Source organism: Montipora foliosa, chromosome 2, assembly GCF_036669935.1.
Source record: "Montipora foliosa isolate CH-2021 chromosome 2, ASM3666993v2, whole genome shotgun sequence".
Lineage (NCBI taxonomy): Eukaryota > Metazoa > Cnidaria > Anthozoa > Scleractinia > Acroporidae > Montipora > Montipora foliosa.
Window position 1 is genome coordinate 4,528,651 of NC_090870.1, and position 25,266 is coordinate 4,553,916.

At 39.4% G+C, this 25,266-nt stretch overlaps 2 protein-coding genes across 3 annotated transcripts; one reads left to right on the forward strand and one right to left on the reverse strand.

Moving 5' to 3' along the window:
* Window positions 1-8,178: 8,178 nt before the first annotated feature.
* Window positions 8,179-22,009, forward strand: LOC137992150 (uncharacterized). Of its 2 annotated transcripts, none has more exons than XM_068837285.1 (11): window positions 8,179-8,319; window positions 10,991-11,132; window positions 12,850-12,963; window positions 13,519-13,573; window positions 14,950-15,070; window positions 16,589-16,677; window positions 17,332-17,523; window positions 19,277-19,369; window positions 20,115-20,187; window positions 21,259-21,367; window positions 21,599-22,009. In XM_068837285.1, the coding sequence occupies exons 1-11, from the start codon at window positions 8,254-8,256 to the stop codon at window positions 22,006-22,008; spliced, it is 1,464 nt and encodes a 487-aa protein (XP_068693386.1). In that variant the 5' UTR covers window positions 8,179-8,253; the 3' UTR covers window position 22,009. The 2 variants fall into 2 exon arrangements, with proteins under 2 accessions (XP_068693386.1, XP_068693385.1); XM_068837284.1 differs by having other exon boundaries at window positions 21,259-21,366; window positions 21,595-22,009.
* Window positions 22,010-22,450: 441 nt separating this feature from the next.
* LOC137991114 (uncharacterized) lies at window positions 22,451-25,264 on the reverse strand. Its single transcript, XM_068836233.1, has one exon. The coding sequence runs from the start codon at window positions 25,262-25,264 to the stop codon at window positions 22,451-22,453; it is 2,814 nt and encodes a 937-aa protein (XP_068692334.1).
* Between the last annotated feature and the right edge of the window lie 2 nt (window positions 25,265-25,266).

The window sequence follows — 25,266 nt, forward strand, 5'->3', positions numbered from 1 at the left end:
TTACAAAGACTGGTGACATTTTTTCGATATTTTTATTTAAAGGAAATAAGAACATATCTACTGACTGCGATTTCTTCTTCTTTTTAAAATTTCTATTTCCTTCTTTCATTTTAATCTACACGTGTTGTTAAGATAGCGACATCAATGTCTTCTCAGTTGAATTTCGCGAAATCCGCACAGACCTAGGGCCCTTTTCTCGAAATATGCATTCCCGATAACCTTTAAGGCCCAAAAAGAAAATACTGAAACTGTCATCCGCTTGTTTTAAAAATGCTGATCCTTTAATATGTTTTCAACGGATAACCAAAAGCAAAATGTTTGTGAAAATTGATGACTTCGAATTCAAACCTCTCCCTTGTTAAGATACCACAGTGGGAATTGTAATGTGACCTGACATGAATCGACATTTTCGAAAAACGGATCGCAGTTTTCGAGGCAACTGAGTTCCATTTTACGAAAACGACGAGAAACTTGAACTTGTGAATTTTAAAGTACTTTCACCGTCCATTGCACTATACAAGTCGCGTGGCTGAATACATGCTTCGTCAGTGTCGCGGAACTGATACAGTAGTTTACTAATGCAGTAACTAAAAAAGGGCGTGTTTTGTGTTTTCCGAGAATATTCGTGTATTCATGCTTTAAGTTCTTTAAAACTTTAAAACATGCTTAAAATTGCATGCATGCTCGGATAATGTTTATAGTTGGTTTTAATTAAAGTAAAAATGTATTTAATTCTTTGCTTTAATTGCGTACTGAATGTCACAACATGATGCATGTGATATACGACATTTACCTACGAATTACTTGTACGTGTCGTCTTAGCACAAAAGTTTGGCATTCTAGTACGAGGTAATTTCAAACACGGTTGTGTTTTTCTGTGTGTTTCCGAGAAAAAGACTCGCCGTCTTTCTCGCAAGAAGTTACAGGACAAATCTGTTCTGATCTGTCATATTGCTCTGCTAAATTTGTCTTCATATATAAGCCCATTCTAAAAGCAAACCTTTACAAAAGACGACTCTAGTTTTCTTTAATGAGAATGCTAAACGAGTTTATAGAAGTTTGTAACAAGTTTCTTCGTATGAATTAAATTAATAATACTAATTTTATACACGTTTGTTCACTAGTTTGTCGATATAATAGCGTGCGGGTTATTTCTCAGTGTGTGTGCCCGCAGGTGATGGGCAGTGTGAATAAGTGCAATTTTGATGTCAAGGTTCTAATTAAATTAAACGATTTGATCAATCTCTTTTCTGGAAAATGGCGTCTGTGGCCAACAAAGTCATATAACAATGATATATTTCTCTTTTTAATTACCATGTGCGGTCTTATAGAAATTTTTATCTATCATATTTCTGTCGACAATACGGGTATCTCGGAACTTTTATTTTAGCCAAAAGAAAGATGAAAAGTTTCTAACGCGTTTACGTCTTTTCGCCTAAAAATCTTTAATTGAATTACATTTTCTTAACAATTCGCCAGTTTTTCGATAGCTTGCAAACAGAAGCAATGTAGCACTATAATCTTTTTTCATTAATATTAAACGAAAATAAGTTTGTTACTTTGACGATTTTATCATGGTTGAGCGTTGGCGTAGCCGAATTTTTAAACGTCTTTTACTCATTAAAGCTAAAGGTCGTTTAATGAAATACACGTTATGGGCAAGTTTGAGTAATTCTGGCTAAACTCGGAAGAAAATAGTTCTTAGCGGTAAATTGTTTGAACCCATGCAGGGGTTATGTCATAGCTTGTTGAACTTCGTTTTTTCACGCTCTAGAACGTCGACCAATAAAACTAATAGCTTAGCTTCCATACAATGTATACCCCCGGGGTTGATAGCACGAAGCTTCCTTGGCTTACCGAGTCAAAAACTGTTTTATATTACGCCCTCGACATATTACGATTCTTTAAAGGAAATTCCACTTCCCACGTTATTTGTTTTGTCTCTGGCAATGAGCTATACAAAAGCGATGGAGTATATAGATGACGTTTCATGGGATATATCGAGAGAAATTCTTTGGATCTAAGCAGTCTCCCTTTTGCTTCGCCCCTCGGATATCACATTCTCTGCTAGCTAGGCGGATTTTCGGGCAAAAGAGAAACTGCTCGCAGTCTAGTAGCTGGTAATGTCAAAGTGATGTGCGTTGTATGGAATCCAAAAGACATGAGGTCGTTAGCGTATCCAACAAGTTTTATTCTTTGACAAACCAACTTCAACCCAGTACTAAGGAAAAGCAAAAGAGCGGTGAGAAAGTTTTACCAGTTTTGGGTTTCACTTAATCAGCAAGAAGCACAGAAATTACTCTTTCTCATTTTACAGTTTGGAATTGACTCAATTCATTGATCATTTTATTAAATTCTTTAATTATAATGAGAAACTTGTTTGGCGGTATGAATGAGAAAAAGGCTATTAATCTAAACTACATCACATGCATGTATGGCGGTATAAAGAAGTCATTTCAACGCCGATTTTTTACATAACAAAGACATTTCGCGAATACTTGCCCTTTCTTTGATAATAACTTTGATCATTTCTCTCTTTGAAATGAATTTGGATTCTTTTGAAAGAAACTAGTTAACCTTGGTTGAAGGTCCACACGAGTTAATTTCCAGTTCAATATCTAAGAGAAACGCCGCGCATTTCAGTAAATAACCATTCAGATAATTTACTGACAGTGTGATAAATTAGAGTAATTTAGACGATTAGCGACTCGTTTTATTGACCATTTAATTACTTTCGCATTGTTTAACAAACTGACTGCTAAGAAAAGGACAGGTGAAAAGCGCTATTTTTTTTTTCAATCGAATATCATTCAGCTTTGATATGTATAAAAGATTCTTTGTTTTGCAAATAATTGTTTTCTACTTTCTTTTGATAAGGTACTTTTCTTGCAATAAACAAGATGTCCGTTAAAAAAGATCTTCGCTTACTCGGCAATATTTTTTTCGGGCTGTTTTGTTTTCAGGTGCGTCACGGCTTTGCTCGGGGCATTTATACTCGCAAATTAAGCGATATCGAGTGAACTTATTTTGAATGGGAAGTAGCACCGAGTACAACATCAAGATTTCACGTACTGTAACGTAACCATCACAGGCAACATCCACAAAATTTTCAGCATTGGAGTTTATATATTGCTGCCCCCGCGTGCAAAATCTCTAGCCGCGCTTTTTGGAAGAACTTTGGACCCTAAACCAGCTTTTTTCTACAGATCACCCCGAGAATTGTGCGATGTGATGTGATACAGCTGTGTCGCCATGTTTAGAACCGTTCTAATCAGTTTCACCTGACTTTTGACTAGTGGAAAAGGATGCCAGTTAAATGTGAACGCCTCTACTCAGTAAGAAATATTGTTATGACCCACACAACACAGCTCAATGGTTACAATTGAAAAAGAGTTTTTTCACTATTTCTAGAAAGCTTTTTTATCGCCAAGCGATCTTTGACAGCTTTCAGATGACGTCGCAGTATCCAAATTTGTGATTGTGCAAAAGGGAAAGAAAACCGCTGTCGTGTAGGTGCAACGAAAAAGTAAATCATAATTTCTGTGAAATGGAATAGAAAATGCAAACATTGCAATTTGTATTTCGCATAAATGGTTCAGGCATAACTAACCTGACTAACTCGCGTTAGTTTGTAATAATGACAGACATCATCAGTCCCAGCAACATTGGGTATACAGTGCTACGGTATTGCTGTTTCCCAATTAGAAAAGTTGCCACTAAATTATCTCAAGTGTGTTATCAATCAGCATAGAAGCCTGCAAAATAACTCCAACATTCAAGAGTACTAGTGTTTCAGAGGGATACAAATGTAAGCCTATATCAGTTCTCCCGGACTGAATCTCCTGGATGCACGCATCTTTTGCCAAGGGAACCGAAGCTTACGGAATACCCCACTGACTGGTGAACATATTATGTATTCGGAGAAACATTGAGCAGCAAACGGGGCTTTAATTCTTAAAAAACTATTGATTCCTAGGAGCCAACATTAAAGCGTGATGAGCGATTTGTTTGTGTTTTTCTTGAGATCAGAAAAAATTCGTTTGACGTCAATGGTTGCACAATCGTTTCGAACAACTTTGCTCACCATGTTATTAACGGTATCAAACTCGATTGGTTCAAGGGACGCTTACTTCGTTTGATATATAATTGAATATTCAACTCGAATAAGAGTAACCATGGGTGTCCGTGGCAGTCACAGAAAGCTTCAATCATGGACAAATTCATTGGGACAGTACAGCATTTTATCTTTCAAATCACTTTTTATCACATATTCTAGATCTGGGTTCTTTTGGACCCCCCACCCCCCCATTCAATGTTGCTTGGGGAAAATAAACGGAAAATAGTGTGCAGGGCTGAAAGTGGACCAGTTTATGCCCAACATTGAGTGGGGGGGAGGGGGGAGGCATCTGAAGTCCGAAGAATATGCATTTGACTGAAATAAATGCGAGTGTCCCAAAGAAATTTGTCCATGATTGCTTGCTTCCTGTGGATCTTCGTTCAATATCTACTCAAGTGGAATCTCTCAGGGTCGTGAAAACATGTGCATTGACCTAATACAGTTCAACGACAATATTGTGAACATGATTGATTCATCGCAACTTGTGCAGACGCCTAAAAAAGATCCAGAGATGATGGTATTTCAACCAAAGACGATGCTCACTGTTTTACCATATGAGCTGTCGAGCTATCTTTGAGCTGCTCAATTGCGAGTTCATTTTTATATCCCCAACGAAGTGAACGCATGAAAGAGAATATATAAGAACTTCAATATATTTGAGCTGCTAAGTTGACATTATTGATGCTACAGATCATCGCAGTAAAATGTTATGTACTTATTGACTGAGTGGGAGGGCCGGACAGGGAAATATTTGGCCCGAGGTCATGGCGCACGGACATCGCGTCCGGCCCTCCGACTCAGTCAATAAGTACATATTATGTAGTTGCAAGGTAAATTTGAAACGAACCAGTCTTGAAGGGGATTCGAGCCCAAGGCGCGCAATTGCGCTGCACAAAAAACATCATCACTGATGATGACTACACGATTGCTAATCACTTTCTCTCACAACTCGTCTTGAGATTTTGTCACAGCAAACATTTTTTTTACGTTACGAGCCAAGTTGCCCTAGCGGCAGGTGTTGCATTGAGCCACCAACCTTTTTTTTTTCAACTTGCTCACTCTTGATGGTCATATGAGGTAGGAAAAACGAATAGTTTCATTGGGGTGATGCCAATAAGCATTGCAGCACGAATTTCAGGGGAGATGTTGCACTGAGTAATATTTGAAAAATTCGGCGTTGTATCGTTGCGAAAAATTGAAGCGCATTCCCCACTTCTCGCAGTGATTGTTGCAACTAAAAATATCGCAAGAAACCTTTCTGTCTGGGTGTGTTACAATGCACAATTAATGGTGCAAGTCTCGTCGTATTGAATGGGAACAACTGAGTATGTCGTTATGACGAGGGCACTCGCTTTCCTGTAAGCCAGATAAAAGGGTTTGGTTTCTAAGAAAAGCTGATGGGGTAAATTGACAACCGGTAAAGAATTCGCTTCACGTTGACGACGAGCAAACGCTCGAAACGTCAGCTTTCGAATTTTTTTGCCGCGGTAGTCAATTTACCATATCAAACGGGCTCAGTTGGCAAACCCAATCCTGCATCTATTCAGGGACTCTCACGGTCATAGGCCGGTTGAGTTTGCTGTTTCTCTGCTCCAAGAGATGTGTAATTTCTTCGAGTACTTAGAGATCAAATATGGACTGATAGCAGCTGCCAGCTGCAGAGGCGCCTTTACTAGCTGACGTCCGATGTCACCCTATAGACAGGGAAATGTAAACTGCCATGAGAATTTGTGATATGTGCGGTATATAAATCCTAAACCAAACCATAGCACTGCGGTTTCCCCGCTATACACTTGATTTGTATTTCGCATGTATCCCCAATTAGGGCTCTGACGCTAAATCTATCCAGTGGCAATCAAGTGAAGTTTTTCAATATTGTTATGATGAAGTATGATCTTACTGTGCAAGCGTATGCTGATGACCTTCGTGAATGAGGTCCACTTCAAGAAGACTCGTGCACTCAGCTTTGATTCAGTGTTATAAAAAAAATAAGATAAAAATAAATAAAAACATTTGTTTTATCACCGTACGTACAAGAATAATTATATTGATAGCTATTATAAGTGATAAAGGTCAAGATTAAAATGCTCAACAATACAAAGGACTCAGCGATAAAGAAAACACTTGTTCACGCCTGTTATGATCATGCTTTTAATGCCAGCGTAATAAACGCAATTAGATGCCGGATGCATTGAGGCTTGCGTATATCAAGTTGCGACGCGCTTAAAAAGTTTGGAGAACATTCAAGAGGCTACAATTTCTCAAGTTGTTCTCTTGAGCTCTCCAAACTTCCCGTGTGCGTCATTAAAATGGATATATGAAGTAAAGTAAAAAACCTATTTTTAAACACGATGCTATTAAACAGAATCTTGAAGCATATGGGCCTGAGAAAAACAATGAAAACAAAAGAACAGCTGTTAGAAACGCAAGTAGAAGAATACAAACAGTTGCTCAGTTGGTTAGAGCATCGCACCGGTATCGCGAGGTTGCGGGTTCAAATCCCGTTTATGTCCTGAAAAATTTTCAGGCTTCTCGACGCAATAGAAATTTGCGCTCATCACTGCGAGACAACATGGTTTCATTTGAAGAATACAAACACTTTCACGACAAATTCCTGAAGTAAGAAAAAAATTCGCAATATTCTGTGCGCTTTTTCCTACTCCACCTTTCACCATAGAAATATCGGCGATTTAAAGCACTTTCGATTCAAGTCCTAAGAGAATTATGCTATTTGACATTAACTTTAGGAAAATGTGCATTCATTGAGTTTATAATAAACGAGCAGGAAGTTTTTATCGGCTAATAAACCATTTTAAAACCCGATAGGCAAGCGAGTTAAATGAACGTCATACGGCACCCACGAGGGGCAGCCGATATTGTAAATTTAAAAAAATAATAAATAAATAAACAATGTATCGTTAATAAAGCACATTTATAAAGGAATCACTCAAATGCTCTTTTTCAACAATGGGCAAAGAACAGGGACCGCGGAGACCATTTTAAAGTGGTAGGCGAAAAATCTTCGTGAGCGCATATGTAAGGGAAGACGTGTTTTGTTACTTTCAAGAGGTAAAATTCATACATTATTCACGTCATCTCGAGCACTGAAAAATCAATCCAAGCAAAAAAGTGGTAGGTCCCTACCATCCCCTCCCCCTCTGTGGTCCCTGAAGAAAGGAAGATGAAAATCATGCATTCATGTTAAAAATTAAAAGACAACCAGCTATTTAATTCTATTTTTCAATTCCCACCCTGGTCAGAGTTTTTCTCTGTCATTGTGTGGGTCCATTTCCATTAGTAGGGCTAACGCTCACATGGTTCATATGGGGTAGAAAACTAGCACTTCACTTTACACTCTAATCTGTTAAGTCTGTTGAAATATAAGTGCTACACGGCCAACGTTTGTCAAAACGTTGCCCTTCCTTGTATTTTCAAGGCAGGCCACTATCTTTGTATCGTCACAAAACGGAAAGGAGGAGCGTTGCGTGTCCACACTATAAAAGACTGAGCTGAGACGGGAGCCTAGAATAAATTCGGAAATCAAGGTAAAGATTTAAGTGTGGGAATCAAGTCCCGACCAGCCGGGTTCGATCAGATTTCCAGCATTTTTATTGGCTCGTCGGACATAGGCTATCAGTTCATATACCTGCTGTACCAAATATGGTCAAGGAACGCGTTAGCAATAAAGCAAGCTGAAACATTTTTGCAGCTCTGAGAGAAAATGGCTGACGAAAGCCAACTAAAATCAACATGGAAGAGTTGTTGATCCTGGAGATTTTAATAAAACAATTATTCTACTCGGGCTTGCTGGATATAAAATGATTATAACCAACGAGACGCGTCCCAGTTGGTTTTCTATCACTTCTTATCCCGCGCGCCCTCATAATAAATTACGTGCTTTATGATACACTTTAATAACCCTAGTCAAAGTACATCCATATCGATGGCCGCTGTTTCAAAATCTACAAAGTACCTGAGAGGTGGTCAGCAAACTGTAAGGCGGGCTCAAACGTTATAAATTTCAGTATATTTGGGATATTTCATGACGTCGTACATAGCAATGCTGAACGAGAAGTTTTATTTTTTCTTCGGGTTTGAATGGTCGTTTGAATGTAAATGTTCTGAAACAGAGAAGAATGGGCAAGCTCAACGTATCGATGTTACGGTACCTCTCATCAGAGGAATTCAGGGTTCTAACAGCGGTGAGTTGGCTAAAAATGCACGAATTTTCACTGTATTAAAGATTTAAGTACAGTGAACGTATTCCCGAGCATTTGGTCTTTGGTCCGCGAATAATGTAAGTAATCTACTTCAACGAAACAAAGATTTTAAACAAGCTGAGAAGATTCACAATAGCCGAGGCAAAGAGTTGAACCCGGATCGATAGCTTCACCTTGCAGTTTCCGATATCCACTAGACTAATGAGACAACCTACTGGAAAATCGATTTATTTAGTAGTACCCAGCAAAACAATTGAAAGTTAACCGTCTTCAACAGGGTTTTTAGACCTAAATACTGTAGATCAGCACGGCATAGCTTAGAAACGCTATTTCTTGTTGAACTAAAGCTGTAATTCTGCCTGTTTTCATTCTTTTTAGAGTGGTAAGCCGGTCAATATTAACATTGGATATTGCGTCGTGTAATTGTTACGAAATGTCCAATGTCAGTTTGAGGGATGGAAATTAGTGTTGACCAAAAAATACCTGTTAATCCCGATAATTTCTTTACGAACAAGAAAATTTATTTATTCTTTATTATCCTTGATATTAACTCAGCTACAGTTGTATTGGATGTTGTTGTGAGTGTAGAATCTGCTTTTATTTTTAATTGACCGTCTCCCACACATGCTCCATTTCATTTTATAGTAGTATAAGTTTTAAGTAGTATAAGTCGCAGACTAAGGACCCCTATATATGCCAAAACTGTTGATATTTTTCAAGAGTCAATAAAACAAAAGTTTAAAACTCTGCAGCAAATTCATTCTGAACTGCAGAAATTAGTTTATCTGTAAATCCGTTCTGCAAAGAGACATTTGTCTATACACAAGCCAAGTAAACATGACCATGTAAGTTATGCAGCCGCAAAAGTAGAGACTTTCAAGAAAGACAAATTAACACACCTGTCAAAAAACTTGAATTCCGCACAATCACTGATAGCAGGAAAGCTGATTCCCCGAAATTTTGTCATGTGAAAGAAGAATAATCAAGAAATCATCGGACGCATTTGTTTTTGGTGGTATTAAATTTGTTAGTTAATGGGGAAATATAGCATCATGTTTGGAAAGGTCTTGGACCAAGGACACCATACTGTACACAATATTAGTTATTTAAATCTCCTAGCACCAATGACTGTCAGGGCCTCCACAGACTTCCTAGACATTTAGTTGTAGACAACTAGATATTATTGACAACTAAAAAACCCAGTGTATAGGACGAGTAGTTGACAGCTAAAAATAATGCTAAATTTTAAGTTGTCGACAAGTACTGTAAGCAGTTTCCCTTGTCGAGAAGGGAAACCGCTCAGTTGTCGATAACTACATTTCTGACCACATACTTTCTACTGTGTGGGGATAGGCAGTTTAGTTGTCGACAACTATTGTATTTGATTGTATCTTCGTTCTTAGTGGTCAGTTGTGTTTCTCTACAAAGAAAACATACTTTTTGGAATACCATCACCATCATTTTAATAGTCTTGTCTTTTTTTTGTCATAATTACCACTATTTACATGTATTTTTTGTACAATGCTTTCGTACAATGCTGCCTTAAATTCCCTATTAGAAATGGTCTTTGACCTTTAATTTAACAAGTATCGGCTTCCGTGGCTCTCCAGCCGCACTTTGCCCTTCCTCATTACAGATAATATCAACAATATGTTTCTTTTCCGAGGTTTAAAATTGACTTTTTCACCCGCGAGTGTTTTTCTAGGACACCGCCATTTTGAAACGTACATTAGATCACGCGCAATTAATGTTATTTCCCAAGTTCTAACAGGAATAATTTTGTAATCGACAACTAAATACTCCAGTGTGTGGAATGCTTCCATCGGACGTGGTTATTTGTTGATGACTTTCTCTTGTCAATAAAAGATAGTTGTCAACAACTAAATTTTGTCTAAAATGAAATTACAGGGTTGACAATAATTAAAAAAGGTTTTAAAAAGTAAAAAGTTTCGATCACTTTGGTGACCTTCATAGGTTACATGTACGTATGCAAATATGACTAATGATGGTAAAATGGGCAAGTAACAAGTATGCATAACGTGTGTGCCAAAAAATCAACGATTATTTTGAGTTTCCACCTGTGTACCTCAATCTCAAGAATTTTAGAACATTTTTTGGCACGCGCGTTATGCATATTTGTCACCTACTTGCCTATTTTACCATCATTAGTCATATTTGCATATTTAACTGTTTTAAGGTACTTTTTAAAAACTTTTTTAATCAGTGTCAACGCTGCAATTTCGTTTTATATCATGCCTGATTACAACCACGGTATTTTTAACTAAATGTCTAGTCTGTGGAGGCCCTCACACTTATAAAGTCACATGGAACTTTTCTTCATGTTTGAAGATAGGAAAAGAACTTAGTAAACAATAATGTTTACTTATTGACTGATTGGGAGGGCTGGACGGGAAAATATTTGGCCTGAGGTCATGGCGTATGGACCGAGCGCAGCGAGGTCCTTGGGCCATGACCGAGGGCCAAATATTTTCCTATCCGGTCTGACCTAAACTCAGTCAATAAGCATTTTATCATATGGGCTCTTTACACTGTTCATGAGCACTCAGGAGGGCAAACAGGGTTGAATTGGAGGATAGGTTGAAAGCTGTATGATAGTACCGTAATAGTAACTCCTATTATTTTTACAATTCAGGTGGAAATGGGAATGAAAAATCATGAACTTGTACCTGCACCCCTTGTGGCTTCCATTGCAGATCTTAAACATGGTGGATCCCACAAGATCCTCCGCGAGCTCTCAAAACATAGGTTACTGTGCTATGAAAAGTCTGGGCGAGGTAAGATATATGCTCAGCTAAAAAGTTTTCCGATCTCTGTTAAAGACAGAATAAATGTGGACTCTTTGGGAAAAAAATGTTGCCTTTTAAAAGTAAAACATTTTTTCTTATTTGGAACAATTTTGTAAAAAGAAAATAACAATTATTTTCTTTTTACAAAATTATTGCTTTCCCGATTGCTTATGTTGAATGTAGCAGCTCTCGTAGTCTACTGTTGTTTGGTATTGTAAGCAGCTTCATTGTTTTAAGATCTACGCCATTACTTCAATTAATATTATTATAATAATGTTTAGTCTTTTGTTTTTGGCTTGCATTGGGCATTGAGCCAACATTATACTCTACGAGAGCTGCTGCAAGACTCAAAACTTTAATACTTAGTTATCCCCTCTCCACAAACCCAAAGCTTAAGAAATATTCCATGGTCATTCAAGGCAGTCAAAATGGAAACTCCATGGAATAATCCTAAATCCCCCTAAAATACACAGGGTACATTTAAAGAGGGACAAAAAGAGGAATTTTCTTCCATAGAAACCCTTAGCAATTTCTTACATTTAATGTCATTTACACAGTCTACAGTAGGGACCCTGTGGTGACAGAACATGACCCAGATAAGAAAACGAAATTAGTCGCCTAGCGGCAGGCGAAATCAGAGTCCAAGGCAGGATTCAAACACATGATGGGTTCCCATCCTTCACATGGGTGCATTTACACCTTAACCCTTTAACTCCCAATAGTGCCACTTACAGATTTTACTCTGTCTAACGCCAGATGATTTTACTCGTCAATGGGGAACCCCATGGGGCTGAAAGGGTTAAACATCTATAGTTGCATGATGTGGAGTCAGGATGGCTTAGTGGTCATCAACCGGGCCTCCCACCTCTGAGACCCAGGTTCAACCCTGAGGGCAGTCCTGTGGGGTGAGTTTTGCTCAATCTCAATCTGGCTCCAGGGGTTTTCTCCGGGTACTCCAGTTTTCCTCCTTTCGTCAAAATCGACTCCCAGTCAATTTCATCTGGCTGTGTCTGCGGTGCTCGGAGATCACACATGGATCGTATGGTGGCAGCTGTGTAGTGCCTTCACATGCATTCGATCTGATCCTGTTGAGGCAGTTGATCCTGAAAAGCCCTAGCAGGAAGCAGTCAGCTAAGCATGTTTACCTTTTGACTTTATCCAGTAAAATTGCTGGTAGTCAGTGACTGTTAAGTAGAGGAAGTGCTCTACAATGTGAACTACAGCCAAATATTACAGTGATACATGTACGTTATTTTGGTACATTTGTTATTATCCGACTCTAAAGACAAAACAGGAGACTTCCTTTTTACCTTATAATAAGTGGTGTGATGATAGCTTTTCCAATTCTCTTTGAATGACCGTAAACTGAGGTTTGTCTTTTTTAAGTGAAAAAGAGACTGTAAGTTTTAAGAAAAAGTTGTTTAAACATGTTTATCAGTTTTTTCTCTGTTTCATGAAGTTATCATAAAACGTTCATTTTTTATGTCTTTGGTGTCAGTGCAGTACTCTACTTTCAATGTACATGTTGCCTATCTCTCCTACAGTGAAGCCAAAGTAGTGCATAGGACCTTGGATTGCAGTCACTGTGGTAGAAAGACAAATCACTGACATTACTTCACATGACAACCTCTGTATTATTCAGTATATTGCTCTTTCGACCTTTGTAGAGATACCCTAATTTCTCTGATCTTTTGAACTGTTGCAGTTGAAGGATACAGGCTCACATTTTCAGGGTATGATTACCTGGCCTTGAAAGCACTGACATCAAGGGGGAGTGTGCAGTCTGTTGGAAATCAAATTGGAGTGGGAAAGGAATCTGGTAAGTGTACATTATATTATTGCCCGTTCAAACACTTCGGTTTAAGTCATTTTACTTCACTTGGACATTGGTAAAACTTATCGCTGTCTTCCTCAATCTGTTCGGGAAATGTGTGTTTACAAATTCATGAGACCTGACAGCCATCAAAAATGTAATATTTACAGGTAGGTGTTGTGTGTTTATAGGTAACTTTTTTTTAATCCTGTACACTGACAGGAAAGCTGGAGTGTTTATCTTATTAGTAATAATGTTATTACGTAGATTCTGTTTTTTCTTGGGTTAAATATTTTTACATAAGGTTCAATTACTCTTAGTCTAGTATTTATTATCACAATAAATTATGAAAGAAAGGAAAGTCAGTATTGAACTGGTTGAAAGAAGTTTGAACCAGGAAAAAAATTTGAAATGCGACATATCCAAATTACGGAATAAACATGTTGGAATTCAGATACAGAATACCAATGATTATAATGTGTATCACACAGTCACTTCACAATCAGAGTTTATGTTCATGTTTGATATGTTGTGGAGTTATGGTACATTTAATCCTCATAGATATTTACATTATTGCTGATGAGGAAGAGAATCAACATGCTCTAAAGCTGCACAGGTAGGTATCATTAAACTTACTGTAAGAATATGAAGGTTTATTTACTGACCTTTTACATTTTTAAAGACTGGCTTTTGCTTTACTTTCAAAAAAAGTAATTAAAAATAAAAGATAAATAAAACAAAATAGTTATTTCTGACTCAAATGTGGTCTTAAGAAGACTCTTGTAAATCTCGTAACTTTGAAGACGGCTTCTGAACCATCTCTGTTGTTGAAGCACCATTGTCATGTACCCATGTGAGTGTTCAAAACATTTACATTTAAATTGAGTGGCTTTGTCCTGTGTACCCATAATAAAATCGAATTTTAGTGCAGCCAGTGTAATAGTAAACATGGTAATTGAATCCTGGTAATAATACGGAGAGGCAAAACTTTCCTCCTGAAAGTGTGTTGAGAATCTTTAAAATTTTAGATGTTCAAACTTCTTCATGAAGACCTTCAGCGGTCCCATTGACCTAATTTCTTGCCAAGATCCTTGAAGGCCGCTAAGTTGTGAAGATCTTTTGAAGATCCACTATTTCCTTTTCTAATGATAAAGATCTTGAAGAACATTGATTAGATGGATCCCAAGTGAAGATTAGTATCCTTAAAATTCCCTTAAGTATATTAATTCTTTGCAAGTACATGTACTACATACAGTGCATTGTAGTTTTGGCAACTGAGGATTCTTATCTTAGTCTCTTTAATGAGCCTGCAACAATTTTACAAGATGCTAAAACATCCTGTGAGGTTCTTTGCCAAGGTGTTAGAAAGAAAACAAATCAATCAGAATGATATATTTGATTTCCAGGTAAAATTGTATGTGAAGTATCCCCCTGTTTGTTAAGTCTTTTTTTATAATTATAGCTTAACCCACTGACTCCTGAAGCCCCGGGTCCCCCCACCCCATCGTCTGGCATTAGCCAGAGTAAAATCTATTTGTAAGTATCACTCTTAGGGGGGAGAGGGTAAAAGGGTACAGTTTTTGAGTGGACCTAGATGTTGTTAACCCATTCATACGTGAAGCATCCCTCATTGACGAGTAAAATCATCTGGCCCCAGTTGTTCGAAGGGTGGATAGGGCTATCCACTGGATAAATCACTATCCACTGGATAACTAAATTGGTTTTCCTATTGTTTATCCGCTGGATAGTGTTTTATCCAGTCGATACCGTTATCCACCTTTTGAACAATCGAGGCCTGGTGTAAGACAGTAAAATCTATTAAGTCTCACTCCCAGCAGGTCAGTTGGTTAATGGGTTTTTGGGTGGATTGACCCCAGAATCACCCCCCCTCCCCCCTCTCCCCCTCCTAGGAGTCATTGGGTTAAAGTACTTCTAACCACTTGCAAAATTGATTCTGTAGCTTTCTAATCAAGTCAATTTTTGTCTCTGTAGACTTGGTCGCACCTCTTTTCGTAAGCTCAAACAGAAGCGGGATTACCTAAAACATCGTAAAAGTGTGTCGTGGCTGTACCTATCACGCTTGGCAGCTGTGAAAGAGTATGCTTACATGAAGGTTTGTTTTTATTGTCAAAGGGGTGACCGGAAAACACTGACTCCCGGTCCGTGGACCCCCCTAGGGACTGGGTCCACAGACTGCCTTACGGACTGGTCCACGGACTACCCCTATGGACCCCCTTCATGGAACACCTGAAAAATCATATAAATTAAAATAAATAAAAGAAAATAAATAACAACTTGTAAGATTTGACTTAGCGGTTGTCTGGATAGACCACTCGTTTCAGCGAAATTACAACCTTTACCCGCCGCAAAGTTAACAGACTCAAGCTCGGGCACATCACATATTGCCACTTCCTTTGCTGTGCATCGGGCCTGATAATAACTACTGGTAAGTTATTCTGCCATTTCTTTCAGGAGAGAGCGAGGTTGTGTTCATAAAGCCTGGGGCAGGTTCATAAACCTGCGGGAGAATGATCCAAAAAAATGGTAGAGGGAAAGAACAAAAACATGCAGGGCGCCCATAGGGGTGGTCCATGGATTGGTCCATAAGGCAGTCAGTGGATCCGATCTGAAAAGGGGTCCACGGAGAGGGGGTCAGTGTTTTCATGTCACCCTTGCCAAAGGATTCAATGTCATAATGATAAAAAAAACTTAACTTTCCACAAATATTTTTTCATCTTTTTTTATCATGTGTGGAAAACATAGGGAAAACAACTATTTGCAATGTAGGACTCTTTCCAGTCATGCTGAAGCATACGACAAGAGTTTCAACAATAATAATTATTGAAAAGACAACCTGAAAGGTGCTTAAGAATTTCTTTTGGAAAGAGTTTTCTTTCTTTTTTTATCTTCACGATACAGTAATAATTTATTATAGTTACTTTGTTTATAATGACCTTATTTAAAATACAGTGCAGCTCAGAGATAAATTTTGTGTAAAGGTGTGTGCACAAAATGCAGATATGTGTGTCTCCATGTAAAATTGACATGTCTGATTAATATCAAAGAGCTTCAAGTTGGCTATTGTGTGTTATATAATTGTGTTAAGACTTTGTGTTGTATTATTGTCTTGTCTTAGTCAACTAGACTTTGTGTGAAACAAACAACTGCCCATCAAATGGAATTGCAAAGACCGGTACTTGTATGCACTTGGTCAAAAACAAGTTCAAGCTATAAGAATAGACCATTTTCAAATTCTCACAGCTGGACTGGATCTAGCATGAAATGGAGGCTAATGCGGGCAAATCATTTCAAATGCAAATTAATTTGCCTGCATTAGCCTCCATTTCATGCTAGATCCAGTCCAGCTGTGAGAATTTAAGTGACAGAAGGGCTAACAGCTGGGTGAATGAGCAAGTGAGTGATTGACGGAAATGGACAAATCTGCCTTTTGAAGACATGCACGTACACACTTCAGCTTGAGTTAAAAGGGAACTTTGTGTGTGATCTTGTGATGAGGGAATTCTGGATGGGAATTTTCCTTTGCATGTTTTGCTAATACTGAAGGCTTCCAAGCTGATTGTGAGCATTGATCATAGTTTGAACCAATTGGCTTGACTTTTGTACATTTTAGGTACTTCATGATAATGGCTACCCAGTTCCAAAACCCATTGACTTCAATCGACATGCTGTTGTCATGGAACTTGTTGATGGACATCCATTGTAAGTTTGTCAATGACAATCATTTCTGGTGCTAAGATAAACAGATTCTAGAAATACCTTGAGAATGTCTCATACTACATGTAGTTTTGTGTAATAAAAATTTTATAAGAAATTTGTAAATCCTGAGTAATAATGATAATAATAATATAAATAATAAATACTGTAGGAAACAGACAACTTTTTTGAAATACATGTTTCGGCATGTTTATGCCATCATCAGTTTAATGATCATCAGTTGATGATGGCATAAGCGTGCCGAAACATGTATTTCAAAAAAGTTTTCTATTTCCTATAGTATTTATCATACTTGCTACTATTGCAACCTTATGGAAATAATTAATAATAATAATAATAATAATAATAATAATGGTAAGAATTATTTGCCGAAATCTTGGAACGACAACTAATGGAGGACTGGGACGCATCGAAAAATTGCACTCAGGGAGAGAAGGACAGTATGAAATGGTAGTGGGGGGAAGGGGAAGGGGGTCCCAATCTTCTACCAGCTGTGTGGTTTTTAAATGGCGGCCCATTACGAACGTTGGACCCTGCACTATCGTCTGCCTGCCAAAAAAAGCCTGCTCTGCAGGCTATTTCCTGCCAACAAATTTTAATAAAAATAGACCTCATATTCCGACCTGTTATTCCCTTAAGGTGTCAAGTTCATGAAGTGTGTGATCCTTCCGCCTTATACAGTGAGCTGATGGAGTTGATTGTACGCCTTGGCAGTTACGGACTTATTCACTGTGACTTTAATGAATTCAACTTGATGGTCGATGAAAATGATAAAGTGACAGTAATAGATTTTCCGCAGATGGTCTCAATATCTCATTCAAATGCTCAGTGGTGAGTTAAAGAGTTCGAAGGCTAGAGCCCACATTTCCAGACAGTTCTGTGCAACCATTAATTTCAATGGTTCTATAAAGGACACAGCTCAGTTGAACCGTTTCCAGGTTGGCTCAGTTGGTTGAGCATCGGAATACCGTGGGGAGGTGGTGGGTTCAACTCCAGGGGTGGGACACGCTTATGAAAGGGGTGGGGATGCTCTTCGTCTCGCTGGGGGGGTGTAAATTTCCGATTTTGGTCTCACTTAGGGTGTTCTTGGGAAAACGCCATCATATGTACCCCTTATGTAGCCGTGAAGGTCTCGTTTAGGGTTTCACGCGAAGAAATATAAAGGGGTCAAAAAACTCCTGGGCAAAGCCCAGATTGGTCTCTTTAGGGGTTTAATTCAAATTTCCGACGAGCATACCCACCCCTTCATATGCGACTTCCCCTCCGCCGGGGGGGTTCAACTCCGACCGGACCAACACTCGGAGTCTTAAAAATAACTGAGGAGAAAGTGCTGCCTATGTAATTTCATCTGCAAATGGTTAGACTTTTAAGTCTCCTCGAATAAAGACTATAAAACATAGGCCCCGTCTGAAAACCCTTGTTCATAAACTCTGCAGGACGTTCGAGGTCCCACACACTATGCGAAAAGAGTAGGGCATGGAATTCCCGGTGTTGTGGCCTGTCCTGTGCGGTAGGTCATGGTTAGGAGGTTAGCTACATGATGAGCACCGGTGGCTTAGTTGGTGGTTCATCGGGCTGCCATGCAGGAGGTCGCTGGTTCGAACCCCGGCCGGACCAACACTCAGGATCATAAAATAACTGAGGAGAAAGTGTTGCCTTTCTAATTTCACCTGCAAATGGTTAGACTTTCAAGTCTTCTCGGATAAGGACTAAAAACCGTAGGCCCCGTCTCACAAATAACTTCTATGTTCATAAGTTCCCTGTGTGACATTAAAGAACCCACACACTATTCGATAAGAGTAGGGGATGTAGTCCCCGGTGTTGTGGCTGTCCTGTTCTCTCTCTCTCCAGCAAAAGTGGCCTGCTTGGCAGGTATGTCTCTAAAAAGGCTTACGTTGTATGAGGCCACCTAAGCAGAAACAGCCATAAGTCAAATAGGGACTTTGCCGAGTGCTGGAACATGTAGATGTAGATGCGAACTACATATACATCTTTCAGCACGTGGCAAAATCTTTTTGAGTCATGACTGTTTTTCCCCACCACACCAGGCGGGCCACATTTTGCTGCATGGAGAGAAGACAACAGACCACAAGACCGTCAACTCTGTGCCCTGGTGTATGTTAATTCCTTCTTACAAGCTATTGATTGAAGGCCTTCATAGTGCTGTAGGTCTCAGAACTTTCAGATTTTCGTTGAATGCCTGTAAGCGTTGTACAATTCTTTGGCCATTACAAAAATATAGCTTATGTCCGCAAAATTAACTTCTCTAAAATATTGTAAAGTGAACTGCCTCATACAGCATGCCATAAATACTAGGGCATGCAATGACATGAAAAGATCCCAAATTTTCAGCCCTCTATTTTGTCTCCTTTTCCCACGTTTTGTTATGTTTTACTGGCAAGTTCGGCACCGTCATTTTGTCGGGGCCGAATTTTCGTGAAATGACCGAACGCGCGCTGTTACGTATGAGCGAAAATCCTGACGGGTTCTAACAGGGCTTAATCAATGTTCTGCCTTTGCATACATTTAAAGTTTTTGTTCAAAACCTACAGACAAGGATGTTTCTTTTTGGTTTATATTCAAGGTATTTTGACAGAGATGTCCAGTGCGTCAGGGAATTCTTTCTTCGACGTTTCTCATACGAAAGTGAGCTCTATCCAAAATTTGCTGATATAAAGTAAGTGACAAACATGATCCAAGAGAGTAAGTTTATGATTTCTCTGAGATATCTCGCGGGCTATAAGTCTAATTTAGCGGGCCGTATCCAGCAGTGTAACCCGCTAGATTGAATTACAGTGGTTTCGCTCGATAGCCTATTCGCCCAAACTGAAGACCAGTACGGACACACAATGAACCGGTAGATATTTCACGAATTCTTATCGTGGTATTTTAAATTCAGAGTAGGAATACGCTGGTCTATATAAGTATATAGATTTATAAAGTTTAAATTTCGTTTGGTCTTAGTTCAGTCATATATTACGTATCGGGCGAAACGACCTGCTCCCGCTTGCTCTCAAACCTTTGGGTCATCGCAGTTAAGAATATTACCGAAACAGTAACCAAGGGGAAGTAGTCCAATTTCAGGCTGGAACTGGATTTGAATTGTACTGGAACAGAAACAGTACTCTGCCAAGTGAGCTATCAAGCAAACGCAACCTCGTCTTTTCACCGCTGAGTGCATGACGGGCGCTCTCGGCGGTGAAAAACCCTGGGAACGAGGTTGAAGCCAACCGAGAGCTTAGCCGACCAATTGGCGGAGTTGGTTGAGCATCGGACCAACACTCGGGGACTTTTCGACAACCTGAGCGGAAGTCATCTTCAGAGTCACGTGATTTGTGTAACTTCAGTAGATACTATAAGAACTCCGGTTGTTTTTTTTAAAAATGAGTTCGACTATTTTATCGTTTATTTTCATCCATCAGGCGTCTGCATAACTTGGATGTTGAAGTGGCAGCCAGCGGTTTCACTCGGGACATGTCTGAGTCATTTGACGAGGTGTATATTAAATCATAATTTCATCATGTCCGCGATAGTTTGAGATAATTAGGTTGAATTGATTTATTATCAATTGTGCAAATGTTTTCACGAGGCCCATTGCTGTGTGGAAAATGGCACCGCGGCCGTTGATGCGCGTTCTTTAGAAAGGCGAAGTTGGTCTTAGTCTCCTTTCCCATTGTTTTGGCGGTCAATTAAAACAGCCATGAAGGTAAGTCAATTCAATGTGAGAAAAACTCCGAAAAAATCTCGACCGCCCAAGAAAGAGTATTTATTTCCGGCGGCAATAGTACCCATAATTTTGCAACAGTATACTACAGTAATGGAAACTATTTGAGTATTTGCCTGGTATCTGGCCGCAGATCGAATCTGTGTTTTGACGTAGGCAAAACCTCATCTAACGTACCAGAAAGACTTGCTATTACCTAGGTATCAGGTTTTGACTAGACATTTGTTTGCTTTGGTTTCAGCTCTGTTTACATGCATAGTGGCAGTTGAAATGACGTGAAATTAATAGAATTGCGGGTACACGAAGACTTGATTTTAAAGTCAATAAAAACATCGAATAATGTGATTATATTGATGTCCTTTTATTCTCTCAGTTCTCCACTTATTCTTGCGCTCATGGTCAACGCGGTCGCTTTGAAAAATACAAACAACAGACCTGCGTATTTGTGGTGATCGAGCGCATTGACGAAACGAGAGGTATTATTGGTAGAGTCGATACATTTACAGAAAATGAAACTGTAGCTCTGATTGGCTCAATCCGAGAAAGGAATGTGGTTCCAATGTGAGCAGTCATTCTTTTCGGGGGAGCGTTGCGTGACATCCCGAAAGACGGCTGCGAAGGAGACTAAGATGGTCTCGATTCCTGGTGTTATCATTTTGCAATTCTTTCTAGCACTAATGAGAATTAATTGATGAAAGTCAATGTCACTGTTTGGATAGCCTAGAGGACCGTTTCTCAAAAGCCTCGAAAATCATGACTTGAAATGTTTTTTTTTTTAACTGGATTTGAAAGTGTTTTATGTCACCCCAGGACACTTCGTTCCATCTTATTCTCTTTTTCAGGCTTCTGCTGACCTGAAAGCTTGCAGTGACAGAGATTCTGATGACGCTGGCGAAACCGCGCATGCCCAGGAGCTGGAAGAAAAAGGCGAAGATGATGAAGACAACGAAGGTAGATGAAACTGATGGAGCGATCCGTGCTCATAATCAAAGTTCTAACAAGGGGGTTTAAAACAGATCTTAAAACTTTAAAACTAGATTTTCGACCGCCTTCTGTGGTCTTCTTCAGAGGAATGTACTCTGCAAGTCACTGAATGCAAATATATAGCAAAAGATGCCACTGATGGGTGCCCCTAAGGGAGGAAACCAGTGGTGCGTAAACCCTTTTGATGTTTTGTGGCAGATAATTGTGAGGAAGAATGCAGTCCAGACGAAAGCTTCGCAGATGATCAACAAAATACAGATGACGACTCTCGGTTAAACATGGGCGACATGGAAATACAAGAAAAGAGCGAAGACTGTGAACTAGAGAAGCTGAGTAATCAAAATAAAATGCATAGACCCTATCGCGATGCCAAAAGTCACGTGACCGAGAGGTGCTTAGACGATGACGTCAGAAGTATATCAAGTTATTCGACAACGTCAAGTATTGACTCTAGAGAAATCAGAAGTAGAGTGAAGAAGAGTTTGGACAAGAAACAACGAGACATGCGCAGACGAAAGCGAGGCGAAGCGTCCGCCGTAACTCGGTCAAGGCGGGAAAACAGGGAAACCGTCAAGCATGGCGCGCAATCATGGAATGACGATTGGTGAGTGGAGTGCCAAGAGTTCGCTAAGATTCGAACAAAATGTAGCGGATTACTAAGATTACGAGAAATCGCAGCAATTCACGTGTGTATTGCTAGCGAGGATTAACTAACCACGGTTCTAAACAACTCCATTTATTACACCAGCTTTCTGTCAGTCGCTGTACTTTTCACAAGGGAGGTTGAATAGGGTTCAAAATCTAAATTACAGCAAATCGCGTTAGTGATATGAAAAACAGTTATCCCTTATAATCAAGCAAAGATATTTACCCAGTGGTATCTCACAGTTTCTCTCAATTCCTCTTACTAGCAAGTGACTTAAGTTGCGTAATCATGTCTATGACGTCACCTAACAAATTCTAATCACGGATTGTTGGCGATACACTCCCCCGCCAAAAAAAAGGTTACAGTAATCATAGTAAATAGTATCTGAGAGTTCACTTAGAAGTTCATTTGTTTTCATCAATCGGTATAAGTAATACAAGTCTCTGTACAGGACGTTGAACAGTGACATATCCTTTGCCTTGGTATTGCTTCATAGGTTCGTTTACGGTGAGATTCTTGTATTGCACGTCTACTCTTCGCACTTTCCCATCTGCACCTGGGTAAACATTTGACACTTTTCCAAGCTTCCAGTTTCCTCTCACTAAGTTGGAATCTTGTATCATAACTACGTCTCCGATTTTCAAATTTCGGTGAGATGTGTGCCATTTTTGCCTTAATATCAAGTTTGGGAAGTAGTTCGAGTTCCATTTTTTCCAGAATGTATGAACAATTGTCTGGACGAACGTGAAACGTTTTTGGGTGTTCGCGTTTTCATCAAATGGGCCATTTGGTATCCTGCTTGTGGCTCTGCCTAACAGTAAGTCATTTGGGCATAAATATGCTCCGTCCTCAGGGGATGTTGGGTGTCGCCCTATTGGTCTTTCATTCAGCAAGTTGGCAATCTCGAATAAAACTGTTTGCAATTCAGAGAAGGTTAAAGCATTTTCACCAACCGAGAATTCAATTGCTCGCTTGACCGATCTTATAAGAGCTTCAGTTACTCCATTTTGCCATGGGGCATCTGCTGGGGTGAAGATCCATTGCAATCCTTTCATGACGCCATATTCCTTAATTTTCTTCCAATCCCATGTTTTTGTTATAGCGGTTAGTTCCTTACTTGCTGCAATTAGTTGAGTACCGTTGTCAGACAATAGCTTGGATGGATATCCGTTTAGGGACACAAATCTTCTGAGTACCATCAGAAATTTGTCTGTACTATAATCTGCTGCCAGATCCAGATAAACAGCTCTTGTTCCGAGACAATTAAATATTACTCCATAAGCTTTAGAGAACGTTCTCTTCTTTACCTCGTCCCGAATTTTAAAGGGACCAAAAAGATCAATTCCTGTACTGTACCATGGCGGTGCTGGCTTCAATCTGTCTCCAGGTAATTGGCCCATCACTTGCTGACTTGTTTTCTTAGCAAGTTTTTTGCAGATAACGCATCTGAACTTAATCGATTTTACCAACTTAAGGAGTTTGGGTATCCAATATTTGGTGCGCACTTTGCTGGCAGTAGTTAGAATGCCATGATGTCCTCTTGCATGAGTTTGTGCTACATAGAGATGTGAGAACGGATGATCATATGGTAGTAATATAACTTCGTTGTCACCGTAATTTGTTTGTAACTTTGCAGTACGACTGCTTACTACATAGATGCCGTCTTTGCGTGTGATAGGACACAAACGGTTGTACTTGCCATTTTCAATATCATTTCTCATGTTCTGCTGAATCTCTTTGATCCAGAAAATCTCTGACTTTTTAATATCTTCAGGTGTCAGTTCTTGCGTTGCGCTTTTAAATGACGGTTTGGGAAATTTGCTGTAAAATTTCAAAATTCTTGCAGTGACACGTAGTAGTTTGCCGTAACTCGAATATTTGGCGATGTCAATTCGTAACGCTAGGGTATCATGAGTTCCTTCTATCTTCGTTACCATTGTAGTCCGGATTACTTCGGATAGTTTTGGCTCCAAGTAATCACGAGTGATTGGCCACTTGTCTTCTGTTTGTTTAAGAAAATCGGGACCCTTTTGCCATGTGCTTTCAAGTCCAATGTCATCGGGCTTCCTGCCTCTTGTCAAACAGTCAGCTATGTTATATTTACTCTCTACCCAATACCAGTTTTCAGGGTTTGTTCCTTCCTGTATTTCACCTATTCTAGTGGCGGCGAACGTGTTGAACCCGTATGAGCTTTTCTGTATCATGGCATGTACAATCTGAGAATCTACGATGTGGTAGATCTTTTCAAAGCGATATCTACATTCCTTTTCTATGAACACTTTTAGGCGTTTGTTCAGTACCGCTCCACACAGTTCTATACGGTCAATGGACATCTTTTTTATTGGTGCAAGACGATTTTTGGACAGTATTAAATTGCTCTCAAATTGGTTATTCTTTCTTTGCCACCGTACATATGCACATGCAGCGTATGCGTCTTTGGATGCGTCACTAAACACAACGAGAATGGGGTCGCCAATAGCATCCATTGGTTTAAGGCATCTCGTAAATCTGATTTGATTCATGTCTTTCAAATCGTTGAAGAAAATAGACCAATTCTGTTGGTTTTCCTCGGGTATAGGGTCGTCCCAGTCAAGTTTCGGTTCAGTTCCCCACAAACGGCGTAAAAGAATTTTGGCCCTTACTGTAAATGGTCCTGCCAACCCTAGGGGATCATACACGCTGTTGATCTGTGACAAGATTATACGCTTTGTGAGCTGTTGGGGATCTTGGGTGGGGACGATATCGCTCGTAGACCTTGAAGTATGTATTCGCTTGGTAGTAAAGTTAACCTTGACTTCGAAACACAGTTGATCTTCTGATTGACTCCATTTAACTCCAAGTATCTTTTCTGTTTGTTCCTCGATCGGTATATTTGTTTTTTCTTGTCTGTCAGTATCGCTTGAGAACATCCACTCTTTGACTTCAAATCCTCCTTTAATAATAGCCTTCTCGATATCTTGAGTCAGTTTAATAGCTTGTTTGCGATCGTCCGTACTTTCGATTATGTCGTCCATGTACGTATTTCTTTGTATTATATCTGCTGCTTCTGGGTATTTCTCTCTTGACATCTCTGCGGTTTTTCTCAGAGCAACGGTTGCAATTGTAGCTGACGGCTTGTCACCGAATGAAACTCTGAGCATTATGTATGTGTCGGGTTCTCTTGTACTATCCATATCCCTCCACAGAAATCGGTGGGTGTGCTGATCTAACTCTGTCATCT